The sequence below is a fragment of the Hipposideros armiger genome, unplaced genomic scaffold, assembly GCF_001890085.2.
Source record: "Hipposideros armiger isolate ML-2016 unplaced genomic scaffold, ASM189008v1 scaffold_191, whole genome shotgun sequence".
NCBI lineage: Eukaryota > Metazoa > Chordata > Mammalia > Chiroptera > Hipposideridae > Hipposideros > Hipposideros armiger.
This window is the reverse complement of record NW_017731541.1, coordinates 1294137-1310444: the sequence shown is the minus strand read 5'-3', so window position 1 is coordinate 1310444 and position 16308 is coordinate 1294137. Positions and strand designations below refer to the sequence as shown.

At 50.6% G+C, this 16308-nt stretch overlaps 2 protein-coding genes across 14 annotated transcripts in view; one reads left to right on the top strand and one right to left on the bottom strand.

Annotated features, from left to right (window-relative positions):
- Positions 1–16308, top strand: part of ZPBP (zona pellucida binding protein) — a 314051-nt gene that overhangs the window by 38426 nt on the left and 259317 nt on the right. The gene's annotated exons all lie outside the window — the stretch shown is intronic.
- Positions 1–16308, bottom strand: part of IKZF1 (IKAROS family zinc finger 1) — an 88582-nt gene that overhangs the window by 17978 nt on the left and 54296 nt on the right. For 6 of the 13 annotated variants that reach the window (XM_019652981.1, XM_019652980.1, XM_019652984.1 and 3 more), the window contains exons 4-5: positions 8430–8690; positions 2481–2648 (exon numbers count right to left, since the gene is read on the bottom strand). In XM_019652981.1, coding sequence (XP_019508526.1) covers positions 2481–2648; positions 8430–8690 — 429 coding nt within the window. Of the gene's footprint in view, positions 1–2480; positions 2649–8429; positions 8691–9206; positions 9268–10547; positions 10771–15583; positions 15644–16308 lie in introns of those variants that run through there. The other 7 variants (XM_019652991.1, XM_019652990.1, XM_019652988.1 and 4 more) reach the window with 4 other exon arrangements.

Below are 16308 nucleotides of genomic sequence, written 5' to 3'. Positions count from 1 at the left end.
GAAATCATCTTGTAGAGCCTGAATCGTTTTTTTTCCAAGAGCTGTGTGTCAATGGCACCTCCAGATGGCAGAGTCACCAGCAAGCAGCCCTGGATCAGTGATGGTTTTCTCACAACGGTATTATCTACTTGCTCATCGGTGGGTCCCTGATAGGAATAAACCGTCCAAAGTCTACCACTGTCAGAGCAGGACACCGTCATGCCTCGAGTGAAACGAGCATGCGTGGGGCCAGAGGTACCGAAACAAGACTGTATTTGATGTCCCTGACATCACAATAGGAAAGAAAAGGGTGCAGCTCCACTTTAGGTTTTAGGGGTTGATATGCAGGAGAGATGGCTGTTGCACATTAGGGTATCAGGCTGATGACGATGTGCTTGGGGGAAGGCTGAGGGCGAGTCCGCTTTCAGCCCATGGGGGACTTCCTGCTTCCTACCACCCCCACGCAGTATTACTGTCCTCTGGTGCTGCTGTCGGCTTCACACCTTATAAGTGATGCCTGTGGGGTTTCTTGGTCCTTGATCATCTGTTAGGCACTGTACACAGACTGTATAATTGTCACATCTGAAGCCTACATGCCCTGGCTTGTCATTTAGTTCCCCACCCACCTTCACCTCTACATGGGACAACACACACACTCCTCACTATTGTCACAGGAAACATTTTAAAATGCTCACTGTCACACTGTCACCATTCCACTTTGGAAGAACCCTCTATTCTCCCTGTCCCTGCCGCAATGCCCTCCCCAGGCCTCAGCGGGCGCCCACCTCCGATGGGGAGGTGGTAGCATTGGAGCCGCTGTGTCCCCCCCCAACCCCTCGCTGACCTGCCTGCTCTATGGAAGTAGGAAGTTCTGGGCTTTGTATGGCTCTTTCTTGGACTATTTTAAGACCCTCACCCCGATCATCATGGTTTTCTAACTAAGAGTGTTTCGGGCACCTCCTCTGTGTTGGGGATCAGGAAAGAGGTCAGAATGGAGAGGAGGTGCTTGGCTGAACCCTAGCGCTCCAGGACCCCTGCCACCCCTGCCTCTTGCTCCTGGATGGACGCCTGCAGGTGCCACTTGCAAGAGAGCAGCCAAGTTTCCCCCCACACTGGCTAAAGTGCATATCACACCCCTTTCTGGGGCCACTTACAGACTTGCACATGTGTTTTGGCACATCTCTAAAGGTGAACTTTGGAAACTTGCCTTTCGGCGTGGACTCAAGCCCTTTTTCTACGGGAGCCTCTCCTGATGCCTCCCGCCCCAGAGACCAACTATCCCCGCCCTGTGCTCCCACCGTCCCCTTGGATGCTGTGTCACAGCACTTGTAAGATGCTGGTGATTTGCTACTTTGCCCCTATCTCCTCCACTGGAGAACAGGGTCCCTGGGGTGTGCGGTACATGGGTGACACAGGAAGAGGATTCTCAAACCCAATGTTAACTACACTCATCACATTTGGGAAAGAGATGGCCTCAGCCCAGGGAAATCTCCCCCAAGGACACAGCACCCCTGCTCTGGGGGGAGGTGCCTCCTTATGGTGCTGCCCTGGGGAAGTCTGGCAGGGGCTGGTCGGAAGCCTCTCTGTTTCCCACAGCACCCTGCTCGGGATAAGTCACCGAGACAGGAAGGTTTGGATGGGAGTTCCATGAGGGTGCTGGCCCATCATCTCGGTCCCCAGAGCCTCCCCCGGGCCCCCCGGGGATGGCGTGTGTGGCATAGCCTCTGGCCTGTAAGATTCTGGGGCCACTTGACCACAGAAAATAGCAAGAAAGATTTCTCAGGAGGCAGAAGACCTAATCCAGTCAAAGGTGGATGTGCTTCACAGGCTGGGAGTGTTTCAAGAGCTGTGAACACCCATGCTGACTGGGACCTAGCTGGGACCCCAGATCATTCAGGATGTGTTGACTAAAATCTGATCATGGCCCCAAACTGGCCTCTCCAACTGAGGCCTTGACTGGCTCCTGGCATGAAAGTTCCACTTGGGCCCAGTCCGGGCAGCATGTCCTCCGACGACAGGCATTCCACTCAATCAGGACAGGTGACTACAAGCCCTGAATCATCTCACCTACCACCTCTGCAAAGAAACCATCCCAATAACAGCTACCAAAATGCTCTGCATAACCCCGTAATGCACGTGGCTTAACAATCACCATAAAGAAATGTATTGGGGAGCTTTGGGGGCGCTAGAGGGCACCCAGTAAAAGTTCATCTGGAAAAGCCTTTACAAAGACCCACTTACCTGAAAAAACGCATGAGGCCTCCTCTGACAGCTCTACCTAAGGCAGGACGTCTGTGTGCGTGAGATTTCCCCCCCCCATTTCCTCCGGCTCATGGGGAAATCACAGAATGTGAGGGGTACACAGTCATCAGGGTGGCCGGTGCTCAATGGAGGGCTGTGCCCCGGGAACGGGCCAGCCAACAAGGAGGGCCCCCTCGCCCACGTGCAGTATGGGGTGGCCTCCGAGCCCCCGAACCCTGGCCTGCACCCAGAGGACCTACCGGAGTGCGTCCTCAGGTGGCCCGTGAGGGCGTCCCTCCGGCGGCAGGCATAGTTGCACAGGTGGCACTTGAAGGGCTTCTCCCCCGAGTGTAACTTGATGTGCCGGAGCAGGTTGCCCTTCTGCGTGAAGGAGGCCCCACACTGGCTGCACTGGAAAGGCCGCTCCCCTGGGAGGAAGACAAGAGCTGGTGAGAGGGACCTCCGCGGGGGGAAGGATGCGCCGGCCAGCCGGCGAGGAAGTTGCTCCCCCCCGGGGCCTGTGACTTCCACCGACGGCAGGTCTGATAGAACACGCGGCTTTCAGACTGAACCTGCCAGCTCCGTGACGCTTCACTGGTTGGGTCAATTTGATCTGAAAATCTAATTTTTTTCCCCTAAATCAGAATGGCACATCACAATGCAAATTCAAACTCATTTAAATAAAGTGACTGCAACATTTTGTGATGAAGAGCCACTCTTCCTGATGAGCAGTTTTGGAATAAACCAATATCCAATTTTGCGTGTTGTGGCATTTGGTGGGGTTTTTAATGTGGCTTTTTTCAAAGGGTCTTTAAAATATGCCACTGAAGCAGCAAAATAAAAAGGAAACTCATTAAAAATGCATTTCAGGATCACAAGTTCATTTCAGCGTTACATTCTTATATTTAAATGAAAGGCACTTCATTATAACAGTTATAATAACTTCTTTTCATTTACATTTTCCCTGCATTTTCCCTTTCAATTTCTTCTCCATTACCTGTCTGTCCCTACGCAGGCAAATCAGGAAAGAAACAGAAGAGAGAGTGTGAGGGGGAGAGAGCGACTAAAATGAGAAGTGAGGAAACTGAAGGAAACTCCTTGTCGTGCACAGTGAAGTCTCGGGCCCCCGGGTAGCAGCAAATCGGGGCTGCACTGAGTCTCTGGCTCTCTGCTGTCCTCACAAATCCTAAAACCTTGATGCTACACCGGTCTAGATCCATAGAAGGCACGCAATGTTTTCAGTACAAATATTCTAAGAGCTGCAGCTTAGGTGTTCCTAGGAACCCTCTCCTGGTGGTGCTGCGGGGTGTGTGTGTGTGTGAAGGGCGTGGCCAGCCTCGGCAGGGCGTGGCCACGCGCATCCCGCTCAGGGCCCAACACAGGGATGAACAGGTGTCTGTGAACAAGAAATAAGCTATGGAGGAGTCACAGGTCTGGGGATCTAAATCTGTGAACTGTCACCTAAAAGTGATTGATGCATTTGTCATGTTTAAGTAAGCATTACAGCTCTCTTGAAAACAAATACTTTTTTTTTAAGAGCTCTGTGTGACCATAGTATCTGCACTTCCTGAAAACGTACTTCCTAGGAACAGTTTTTTTCTTTAGAAAAAGGAATGTGTTTACTGCGTATATTTACCAGTCTTCCGATTGACTAACGACTTTGACACACGAGACAGCACTTACCCAAAAGTGATTAACTAGCAGCGTAGCTGGTCCCATTAAAATCTACACAAATCAAAAATGTAAGTTGAAAAGGCTCTCTGGGCACCTAAATTTCATGACTACCACCAATTCTATTTTTAGGGAGGCAGGAGAGAGGTGCTACTATAAAAATGGAAACTAATGTACAATGAGACTCCGTTACGGGTCAGTTGGAAGGACCCCAATACTAACCAGCATGCATTTGGCATTTTCCCAAATCTTTATCTGATGGGACTTGGCTGACCAGAGAAACAGTTTGAAGTCATGCAGGTGAGAAGGTGATGGTAACGCTAACTAACTATAACTAAACCTCTGAGTTACAAGCCCATGCGGTGATTAAAAAGGCTGGTAGCCAGGCAGCCCCAGGAATGTCCAACAGAGAGACATCATTAAATTATGTTAGACATACTTCTGGGCCTTTCCCACACACGCGTGTGAACATGCGTATTTAGCTCCAAGCAGACGAAAGGGCAAAGTGAAGTGGGTGGTCCCTGTGTGCCTCCCACCGCAGCTCTCATTCTGCCAGGCTGGCCCCTCAGGCCGGGTGTTTGCGTAGGACGGTCAGTCGGGAGGTCTGATGCCTTGAAAACGCTATGAGAAGGAGGCAGGACACCCCTGCTGAGCCAGGTGTGCATGGGCGACCCAAAGCTCCTAAGCCATCCCATGCTGTGTGCGGTCCCCCTTCCCTGATGACGGGGAGCTGGATCTCCCTGCTTCTCCTGAGGTCTGACGGAGGGCTGGGCGGCGGTGGGGGGAGTGTGGGGGGGAAGTCCAGGGAGGGCCCCACACTTGAGCCAGCGTGTCTGCAGGAGCAGTGAGCCAGCTGAGACAGAGACAACGTGCCCTAAAGGTTTGTCTCCCTTCCTCAGGACAGGAAGGAAAGAGGCAGCTGCCTTTTCGAGTAAATCTGTCTTCTAATTTGAGCCTCTGCTTCTTGTGTAGCCTCCTGCCTGGCGTCTTAATCCTGCTGACAAGCTTTCCTGGAAATCTGTGTTTCTGATGGTCTGGGCGGGCGCGAATACGTAGCACAGGGCATGGGGACTCGTGAAGGGAAGAGTGCGCTCCCTGAAGCGACAGCACAGAGCTCGGACTCAAGGCAGCTTCCCTCTGCAGGTGTTCACGGGGGAGGGGCCAGAAAACGTGCCCCGTTAGTCGCGGTCAGGGTCTGTGCTCGCCTCCCGCAGGGCGCTAGCTGGTTTACTGGTGCAAAACGAAATCAAGTTTCTCCAAGGTTATGTTTCCTCGTATTTAACTGGGACGAGGACTTTCATGGCATTCATTTCAAATTTAGTTTTCGATCCCAGTGGCTCTATACTCTGTCATTCCAGGGACTCTGTTACAACGTCTGAGCCCCTTTTAATAACTTCATTGGGTGAAGAAGAAAGTCTTCACGGATGCCTACATCAGAAAGTTTCTGCAGGCGTATCAGAAGAGGGCGGGTTTAAAGCATGGAGCCTGAACTGTGGGCGGGGACTATTCGATGCTGTGCTTAGGAAGCATGGTGACTGCGCCTGGTCCCCGCAAATGCGAACAGAGGGGGTGCAGGACTGTAAGAGAACCATCATCCAGGCCCTTTTCTTGGTCTTTATTGTTAAAAGTCCCATCGTTTGGAATACCGATGCTGCAATATTTGCATGGCGCTCTTCACTGCCTGGCCTTCCATGCGCTCTACCCTCTGATTTCACGTGAACCCAGAGATGCTGCTGGGGTAGGCATTACTCTTATACTGGCATTTAAAAAAAAAGTAAAACTGAATACACCTAGGGCAGTCAGGTGGTGGCATCAATAAACCGTTTAGAGGGCGGCCCCAGTGGCTCCTCACCAAGGGAGTGACATGGCACAGGCAAGGGTTCTGTGATGGGACAGGGACAGGGAAGCTGCAGTTTATCAGGGAAGGACCCCGGGGGCGGGCTCACTGGGTGATGGGCAGGTGCATGTCTTGGCTGCCTGGGGGCAGTTAGTCGTACCCGGGCTCCCAAATGACGAGCCCCGCGGAACGGCACTGTTCACAGACCACTCCACGGCACTCCCTGCCATCTCCATGGGCTCTGGTTCCATGCTCAGCATCCCCAAGGTCCTCTGGAGTCTGAGGCAGAGTCTGCATTTCCCCAGGAACCCCAGGGATTCATATGGTCTCTAAGTTTGAGAGGCACTGCTCTAAAAATATTGTAAACTTGAAGAATTCAGGGCAGGGGTGGCAAGTTAGTAAAGCACGCCTTGTCTCACGCCGTCCACTCACATCCCTGGAGAACGGAACCCCCCCCACCCCCACCCCCCGCCTGTCTAGTTATTCCGACCTTGCTTGGCCCATGCAATTCTGTATCTACCTGCGAGCCTCCTCAGTTACGCAATTGGAAACGTCTTATGGAGGCCGCCCATGCGTGTGCTGTTTCGGCTTTTTTTTTTTTAATTTAAGTCAGGGCAGGAACCATAAAACTGATGGCAGGTCTGTCCCTGTTTCTGGAATTTCTTGTTCTGTAGGCAACGGCCTCTGCGTGCTGGTGCGGATTTGGCACTTAGCTGATCTTTGTGGAGAGAAGTGGGCAGCAAACAGTTGGTGCTTCTGTGCGTGTCCTCAGCTGGCAGGTTTATTCATTAGACACAATTATTCTTTTTCTCAGGGAAAGCACTCATTCTGTTTTGGCAATTCAGTATGCCAGAATTTGATTCATTTATCAAATATTTATTTAAGAGAATTTTCACTGTATAGCCGGGCTTTCCATGAATTAGGGAAAGTAATTCATTTGCGAGGGCTATTTGTCCATCGGGAATCTAGTCACACAGTCCCAGTGTATTCTGCTCAGTGTCTATCACCAGGTAACCGACCTTCACTGTAATTTCCACCTCAGTACAAATGGCGAGAGCCCGACTACTCTCATGCATGTGCTACTTACGGCGGGATGTGACGGGCCTATTTCACTGGACAATTGGAGGATTCAGGATACACTAGGAAAAGCAAATTTTGCTTAATTTTAGAAGTTAAATTTCAATTGAAAATGAATGCTTATTGAAAATAAACATATGTTATGGTTTCCCAGATGTACTACACATGGAAGACACTGTGTTTAGAAGCTGCCTTGATTCAAATTTAAAAATTTGAAAAGGTTACCTTGTGTTAGACACGTAGCAGAATACACTGGGGCCGTTGACTGCACTCCCGATGGAGAAAAAGCTCTCGCAAATGAATTAGGTTCCTGCTAATTCATGGAAAGCCCAACAATACCGTCAACATTCTCTTATTTCAAATTTAAAAATTTGAATCTGCACAAGTGGTACATTTCCTGACAACCAGCTCTGGTGCTCAATGGATTTTCTGAATTCCTGCTTAATTTTTGGTGATCCTGAATTTGTGTGACCCCATGAGAGATGCACAGCAGGCTTCTTTATTCCGAGATGTGAAACCGGCTGTGCCTGTAGGGTTTGCTTTTGATCTGTGTGGTCTGTTCCTCTCCCTGTGCTGGCAGGTACTGGCTTTATGATGACCTGCCGATGCCACCCCCCAGGCAGCAATGACTCAGGGTTTCTGTGTGTTCTGCTCAAACATTCAGTGGCCACTAGAATGGGTGAATTTATTGTGGTTTGCCCACCTTTAAGGCAGAGAGAGAATAAGCTTTCTGTTCAATGCAAAAGACACCTCACGTATACAGCTAGTTAAAGGTAAAATACATCCCGTTCATACTGTATTTTGAAGACCCTCTAAGGTCACTAGCGGTGACTGGACAGTTTGGTGGAAAAGCATGTGACTGGTCAACCGCCAGGACTGGGTGCTGGGCACTCCACAAAGGGGGCAGACCTGAGACTCTACCTTCCCCACCTCCACCGTGACAACATCTCGGGAGTGCGGACACAGCCATCGGACACAAGACTGTCCTCGCTCCTTCGTTTTTGGACACAGAATACTATATTCTCATATACCCCCAAAAGCCTCCAATAGACAGGGGTTTGGGTATTAGATTCTTTACTGATTTCGAGTTGGAAACTAGCGGCAATGAAACGATCGTGTTCCAAGTGTCACCTGTTGGACAGGCGGTCGGAAAACCGACCTGAACTCATTCTGAAAGGCTACCCTCTGCGGCTACTCTGTCCTTTACTAACAACTAAGAACCAAACCCTGTTAGCGCGAATACAAAAACATGCAATTTTATTCAGGGTTCCTCAGTGGCAAATCTGAGGCCTACGTTTCAGTGCATCAATCTTTTTTTTGGGGGGGGGATTTGTCTTGTTTTCTTAAGGGGGAACCCCTTGGCAGGCGCCACCTAGCAGCGCAGCAGCCAATCTTCAGTGGGTGTCACCGCCGGCTGTCGCACACACTGACTTTCCCTTTCTGCTTATGGCTGCATTGCCTGCGGTCGGGATTGGTGCATATTTAGCAGTCCCGCCCACGAATTTGCAATGAGAACGCTGCGGCCCACTAGGGGCTTGGAGCCCAGTCGTCCTGCAAAGCCCTGAGCACGTCAGTCAGCCGAGACAGGAGGCGGGAGGGCCTCGTGCAACCCCCCAGGCCTTACCAGTGTGGCTTCTTTTGTGGACCATGAGCACATTGGGGCCGATGCAAATTATCCCACAGACATCACACTTTAGTTTGCCGTTAGGAAGTCGAATGCCTCCAGCTCCCGACAAAGCTCTGCCGCCTTGGCCACTGTGGGAGCCATTCATTTTCTCGCCCGAGGCATCAAGCACTCGTAAATCCTCGGCACATGCTTCCCCATTCATTTCACAGGCACGCCCATTCTCTTCATCACTCTGAGTCTCTACTTTAACAATACTGGCTGAAAGACACAATACAGGGCGCCACTCAGTGTCATCGCAAAAACAAAACAAAGCAACACAGCAGCAAAAAGACGACGCGACGGGAGCAGAAAGCTCCTAAACAGAGGTTCTTAGCAGCTTCCGCCACGGGGACGGGGCCCTGAGTGGTGGACCGGTCAGCCCACGGGGGCCTTGAGGGCCTGTGACCAGAAACTGAGGCTTTGGGGACAACTGGCCTGCCCTCGCCGCAGGCACGAGTGGCAGTGTCTGAGAAGGCGTGAGGAAGCTATTCCTAAATCCTCGCTGCGGGGTGGGGTCCTCGCCCTAAGCAGGTCAGAGTCACCGGATCCACAGTGACAGCCTTGTGTCACCTCTGGAGTAACCAGAGGCCTGAGACCAGATGATGCGTCTGCCCGAGGAGCCCCTCACAGCAGCAGCTGAGTGCTGTCGCGTCATCCAACTCCCCAGGGGCCGTGACCTTGTCTGGCGAGATCCCTGCTTAGTGGTTATCAAGCCTGAGGAACCCTGCTACTTACAAGGCTGCCTTTCCTTGTTTCGTGCACTTGGGAACTCTGGGACCCAACAAAGCGAACGCACCCTCAGCCTCTGACCACGGACTCCTGAAGGATTTCTGTTTGCTTCTTTAGTACATAACCATTCTCACTCCCTTTGTTTTCATAATGTTAATGAAAACTGCATCCTAAAATAGAGACATGATTTCGTAGATTTCTTGCAATTGCTGAAGGGTGGTTGGGGTCATTGTGAGTGTAAAGGGGCCAAGACCTGCTTTTCAGAGAGAGCCCGCATGTGGGGGTGAAGGGCTAGTGTCGGGGGCACAATAACCACTGTGTACCCTGCCTTACCCTTCCCTTTAAGTCACATGAGGGCAATGATTTCTGTCAGTCACAGATTTTTCTTGGTAAAGGAAATGAGAGGCATTTTATGTGCTTTCTTCTGAAATGCAGACTGGCGGGGCCTGGAGGAGCCCAACCCTGTCGTGACAGGGAGGCTGCAGTTACACTGGAAAGCATCCTTTCCATCAGTCTCCACAGATCGGCGAGAGCGGGCAGGGAAACTCTGCCCAGGAAAGTGCCCGTGAGACAGAGCATAATGACGGCTGCCAGCTGTGCTCAAGGCTTTGAGTGGGTGGTCCTCCACGTGGAGTCCCTGGAGCACCAGCAGCAGCAGCAGCAGCACCTGAGAACTTGTTAGAAGGGCAGATTCTCACTGAACTCGCAGCCCTGGGGGGGGGGCCTGCAGGGGCCTCTGATGTGCACTCATGTCTGAGAACAGCCGTTTAACACAGTCAACTTAATAGTAACACTCCGAATTTATTTTATTCACATGTCCCTCTAGATTTGGGAGTGTGGAGCCCGGACTCTGATATCAGGCTTCCTGGTGTGGCATCCCAGCTCCACTTTTGATAAGCTGAGACCCTAGGCAAGCCATGTGACGTCTCTGTGCCTGGGTGTCCTCATCTGTAAACATGGGCACTGTCGCCACACTGGCCTCATAAGCGGTATGAGGTTTTGGTGGGTGAACAGAAGAGAAGTTAGCTTAGCACAGTGAGTGGACGTGGTGAGTGGCGGCACATCCCCCACAGACCCATCGCTGTGAAGGTGGGGGGACCACCTCACCCCAACGATGCTGCCGGCACTTACCCCGTGCAGGCACACGGCACTTTAACTCTCAACAAGCCTATGAGAGAGGCACTGCTCTCGTCCTACTTTACAACTGAAGACGCTCAGGCACAGAGAGGGTGAACAACTTGCAGAGCGTCACACAGCTACCAAGTGGCAGAGCTGGGAGGTACTGCAGGCAGCCTCACCGCTAGTCAGCCAAGGTTTTCCCATTAAGGCTTTGGAGCGAGGACTTACAGAGAGACAAGAGCATGGACTGGATTAGCTGGAGCACGACCCCCACTGTGGACTGTGCGATCCCGTCAGGCCCTGGCATCACACGAGTGTTCTAAGGGTCCAGTCGCAGGAGTCTCAGAAGCGGCTGCCTACAAGGTTCTGGACTCTGGAGGCTTAGCAGCGCCCCGCGTCCCAGAGGCCTCCTGGCCTCTCCCGGCACCAGGCCAGGGACGGAGTCCTCCTGGCAGGGCGAGCGGGACACAGACCAGCAGGGAGGTGGGGCGTGGCCGGCAGGTGCTCTGTGGGCCCTGTCTCTCGGGGGCGTGTGTTTCTCTCTTCAAGTGGAAGTGGACTCGTTCACCAGGCCCACTGCCCACCGTGTCTGCACCGGAAACATGACCATCCAGCTTCAGAGGCCTCTGAACTCCTTCACTGGGACTGTTTCTAGCCATCACCTTGTGGTTTTTCAATGAGATCGGGGGCCCCAGAGCACAGTGGGGCAAATGGCGGCAGATGCGACAAGTTCTCCAACACTGCAGCTGACAGCCAGGCCAAGGGCACCTCGGGCTGCAAGGAGACCACACGAGGGACAGCGCTGGGGTCACCCCTTCACTGGCCCTCCACTCTGCTCCCATTTCATGAATTCAGGGGCCAGAAGTTAAAAGAATCGACTCTCACTTTCCCAAAGACATACAACAGTAGATGGTGTGTGGCACTTGCCCAAAACGCCCACTTGTTCTGCGTCATTAGGAAAGATGGGCGTTTCTGCGACCCTATGGCGTGTGCTGCTGGCTGGTGACGGTGTGAGGAGCGGTAGGCCAGCGAAGCTTGAGGGTGACGTTTGGGTTTCGTCACCCGAACAGGCTGCTGCAGAGGAGGTGACGCTGTGTAGGAGGGGAAGGGTGAGGACAGCGTGATGGGAAAGCAAGGGTGATGTCACCTGAAATGCCACAGAAGACGTGACACCAGGCCCCACCTTGACTAGTGGTTCATGAAGGAGGGACGTTATCGTGAACATGCCATGGGGCATTTTCTCCGAGGAGCGTCATGGAACCAAAAAGCAGGAAGCTTCATAGGCACGAGAGCATCTGACAGACCATCCTGAGGCCACGGAGGCCCCCCAGGTACAATGTTAGGTACAGATGTTCAGCACCAGAAGAGCCCAAGCTCGAAGAAGGAAATTCAGGATCCTGTGCTATTCTAGGTTTCTGAAAAAATGCAGACAAAACCCCCAAACCACTGCGGCTAAATCAAGGAACCATAGATAATGGGAACTGCACAGAGGCTCCATGTAAGCAAATGCCATACACATTTCGAAACAGGCGTCAGACAGCAGAGGCCCAGAACTTTAGAGCTGGAAGCTTGCTAGCAGTCTGGGGACAAACTCTGGGCCTTCTTATGACAGGAAAGGTCTGTGGGGACTGAGAGAGAGGGAAGGATGACTGCTGGCGCCTAGGGAACCTGGTGAGAATGAAGTGGGACCGTTGTGAGCGTGTCAGGCACAAGCACGAGTGGATTTCCCCTTAATTCACTAGAGGGAAGGTTCCCATCTCTGTGTGGACGGATGCAAATGGGGTGCTGGCTTCATGGAAGAGAGGGAGAGATCGCGGGCCCCCAAGGGGGTGCCTGTGAAAACGGGTCTTTGATGGGCTGGGGGGAGAATACAGACAACGTGCTTACTATTTTTGTAGATGACAGAAATCAGGGCATGAAACTACCTTACTAAATGGCAAACATAGATTGGATCTCAAAAGTTGAAATCTAATAGATGTAAATGTAAGGTCCACTTAAGTTAAAAGACACATTTAGAAAACATACGCTTGCGATGGAAGCTGGGGTCGGGGCTTGGCTTCGGCTGTGTGCTTGTGAAAAAGGTTTTGGGGGTTTTAGCCGACGGCAAGCTCGCTTAGCAACGAGGCTGGAGAAAGAGCCTGCAAGATGCAGTCTTCAGGATTTATTAATTTAAATCCGGGTCCCTCGCCCTGCTCAGGCTGTCCGCCTCCCTCAAAGGTGCCAGCAGAGCCTGGAGCGGTCAGATGGAAGGAAGTCAGTGGGAATGGAAACCAATTCCTGTGGGGGCATCAGTGGGAAACTGTTGGTTTCCCTAACTGCGTTTTCTGTGCTTGGGTCCAGCCCACGGTGTTCTCTGTATGGAAAGCTGACCAGGGCTCGTGCTGACCGCTTGCGTGCACTCTGCTCTGAATTTGTAAACCACTCCATCTGCGCCGTTTCCCCAGACCTAGAGTGGCTTTGCTGAGATACTTTCTGTGAAACGCAACCCTCTCCCTGAATATGGGGACTATACTTATACATATTTTGTAACTCCATCCCCCCACCACTTAGAAACATGTCCCCTCAGGAAGGCACTGACCTGAACTGATTAAATATAGGCCATGAGATGGAGCCTGCGAAGGTCTTTACCCTGGGACCCCGGCCGAGGCCTCCCTTGCAGTTTTATCCCATCGACGGGCCCCAATTTTACTAGTTAATAAGTGCGGCCTATATTAAGAGTGGATGTCTTCAACCCTGAGTCAAAAGCTACTTTCCTTCCCAAGGGCTATGAAAAATTTGGAAAAATTAAACTCTCTTTGTTCCATATTTTAGAAGCCTTCTACGTTATTAGGAACACAGCAGTCCTAAGAGCGACTCCAGGCCCCTGAGCGCAGGTGGACGTGAGCACATCGACACGTCAGCCCCGGAGAACCCAGGGGACTCGGGTCGGCGGGCCGAGGCCTGGTCTGTGCCCAGGGAAGGTTCGTCTCAGGCCCGGGCACCGCACGCACGGCAGCCCCCGCCTTACCACTGCGTTACGCTTCCTCTGTTGTTTTCTTTTCCCTTTGAGGACGTGTCTTTATATTGACCAGTCGGGTAAACGTTTTGTGCTCAGACTGCATTTTTCCATTGACGAGATATTCTGAGATCTTCACTATAGTATCAGTTTAGGCCGTGTGCGGAAGCTTGGCGTGCTCAGTATTTTAAATTTTAAAAAAATGGGAGAAATATTCCTGCAGCGCAGGCGACTAGCCAATACAAATAAAATGGAATAAAAATATTTATACTGTCTCGGGAAAGAGTGTCATTTTGAGATGAAGAGGAGGTTATGTAGGTGTTTCTGAGGTGCTCCTAAGAGGTGTTTATGAAACCTTTTAAGCATTTTAAAGGTTAATAACACCATTTATTATAACTTACACCATTTTGAATGTAGGATTTTTTTCTTTTCTTGTCATGATGAATGCTTAGGAATATTTTTATCCTTATTTGATGTTTTAGGCCTTTAAATGGAATGATGTCAGAGAGAGAGAAAATAGGAAGTGTATGAAAAAAGAACAAGTTACAAGCATATTTACATCTCCTCGGGTAACTAGGGACGCAGACTGGGGTAAGGGAGGTGGTTAGGGTTAGGGTTAGGCTTTTAATTTTTAAGAAAGAGGTGGCGAGGGGGTGAGGGCAAGTCTGCACCCTGACCACTAGGTGGGGATGTTGACCTAGAACAGTTTGGTTGCTGTTTGCGTGGGGCTGTGTGTCATCAAGATGAACAGCCGCTTGTGCGAGGGGACATGTACAATCTGGGCACATGGGGAAGGGGGAGAGAGAGAGAAAGATGCTAATACGTTGTGAGCCCATGTGTGTCAGCACATAGACAGGCAGTGTGTCAAAACCTATATAATCTATCTTACATAAGCTCCAGGCTCGCATATCTTTAAACACAGCCATGTTTTATACAGTTGTTATCCAAGGGTCTGCGTCAACACCGCAGCATGCTTGAGCCTAAACATCCTCAGATTTAATGAAAACCCGTCTTAGGTTTTAGTATCTTACTCTGAAGTGCATTTGGCGTCTCAGCGTTTCCACAATGTGACTATTCATCTCAAAATTACTATTAGTTTCCTGTCCTAACCCCTTAATGTTTTATATCATCATAGACGCACACGTACACATATGTACACTTCTGTAAATATTTACATATGTACATACATCCATCTCCCACAGAGATAAAGGCCAAGCTAGTGTTGAAAAGTTGAATCAAAGCGACGTCAGGAAGAGAAAGACCTCTGCAGCCTGACACTGTATGCTGGAGAAGCAGACCAGGTGGTGCGTGAGAAAGGGGCCAACTTAGGCTGATCCTGCGAAACCCTTTAGAGACCAGAGAGTTTTTGATGACCAGGATTGTCAGAGACCCATCTTTACCTGTTCCTGACGCCTTCTAGATCAGAGCCTGCCTTACACTCGTTACAGTACTAACAAGCACGACCTGTGTCCCGACGTTGCTTTCCAATGTCAGAGAACTCGCTGATACAGGCTGTGAGGAGGCTACAGTCTAGGGGGCAACTCCCTCCTATCACTTTGAATATTCGGCTATCGGTATGTTTTTTAAAAGCACGGTCCATTCTTTAACACACTCCTTCGACAATGCTGCCCCCATGCATTTATCATCTCTCATCTCTCGATGCCTGAGAAAGAAAGATGAAATCAACACCTGCTTCTGGTTGAACAGCTCAGATCAGGAATGGCCCCAGGCGTGAAGTAGGAAGCTTGCTGGCTCAGGCGGCGAGGCCCGCGGACCGCACAGCCCAACGGCCTGCGAGGCCTGCGACTGTTCTCGGTTCTGAAATTAGTACTTTCAGGCAACAGAAGGAGAGGATGCCTCTTCCTCCTGTCCTACAAACTTATCTTGAAAACATGTTGGGTTGTTTCGTGGTGACAGAAAGTCTGGCCATTGTATCAGCTACTCAGTAAAAAAGAGATAATCAGAATGTTAATAACAACCCTGTTTAACAGCATTAGTTGAGTAATAATCCCATCACTAGTGCTGCTGTGTCTCCCTCACTGCCACCAAAAAGGGCAGGCTCCGTAGTACGTGTTCCAACCGTCTAAAATGTCACACATGCACTTTAATGTATACGTGGTGTATCTGACGGAATGGTCAATATTTATCTCATTTTGTCAAGGATGAAGGAAGGCGATGAAAAAACATGCATTCACGATATTCACACTACGGGAACTGACTACAAAATGAATACACGTTTCCATGTTTTAGAAGCAAAGTGTATACTTACGAGAGAAAGATTTGGGAATTATTGCATGAAAATCCCTAAAGCCATCAGCCCCATATGCAACTGCAATAAAGAAGCAAAAAGAAAGAAAGCTGGGTTGTGATACTGTTAGACAGACATAGTAAGAGTTTAAAAGAAAGCATTATTATTATTTTTTTTAAAAAAGAAAGCATTATTGCTCAAAGCCATTATTTAGCAAGTGATCAGCTACTGCTGGCCCTCAAACAGCTGAAAAGGCAACGGTGACTGCTCAGGACTGCGGTTCCCACAGGTCTGCGCTCATATCACAGTGTTGGGAGCAACATCTGGTGTGTTAGACATCTCAGGGGAGTGACCCAGACCATTCTAGAACAATGGGGAAGCTCTCAGCAGAACTGGTGCGAACAGGTCCAAGATGCAGTGTCTCCTGGGAAGCCCTCCTCCTCCCCAAAGCCGTGTGCTCCTTCAGGGCGGACGGCACAGCATGTTCTACACCCAGCTTTTTCTTAGAAAGTGTTCACAGAAATTAGAGAAGGTTCATGCGACACCCTGAGTGAGTGGGGGGAAAATTAGTGTTTGCGCCTCCCTCGGTGAGAGCTACTCAATTTCTGTGGGCGTTCCTTATCAGCTACCCTCAAAAATGTTATCACCGCCTCGAATCTTCAAGTTCTTGTTCTGTTTTATAGGTCAGAGCTTCCCAGAGTGTGCCTGTGCCCTCAGACGTAGTGGCTGCCACGCATGCACACGCA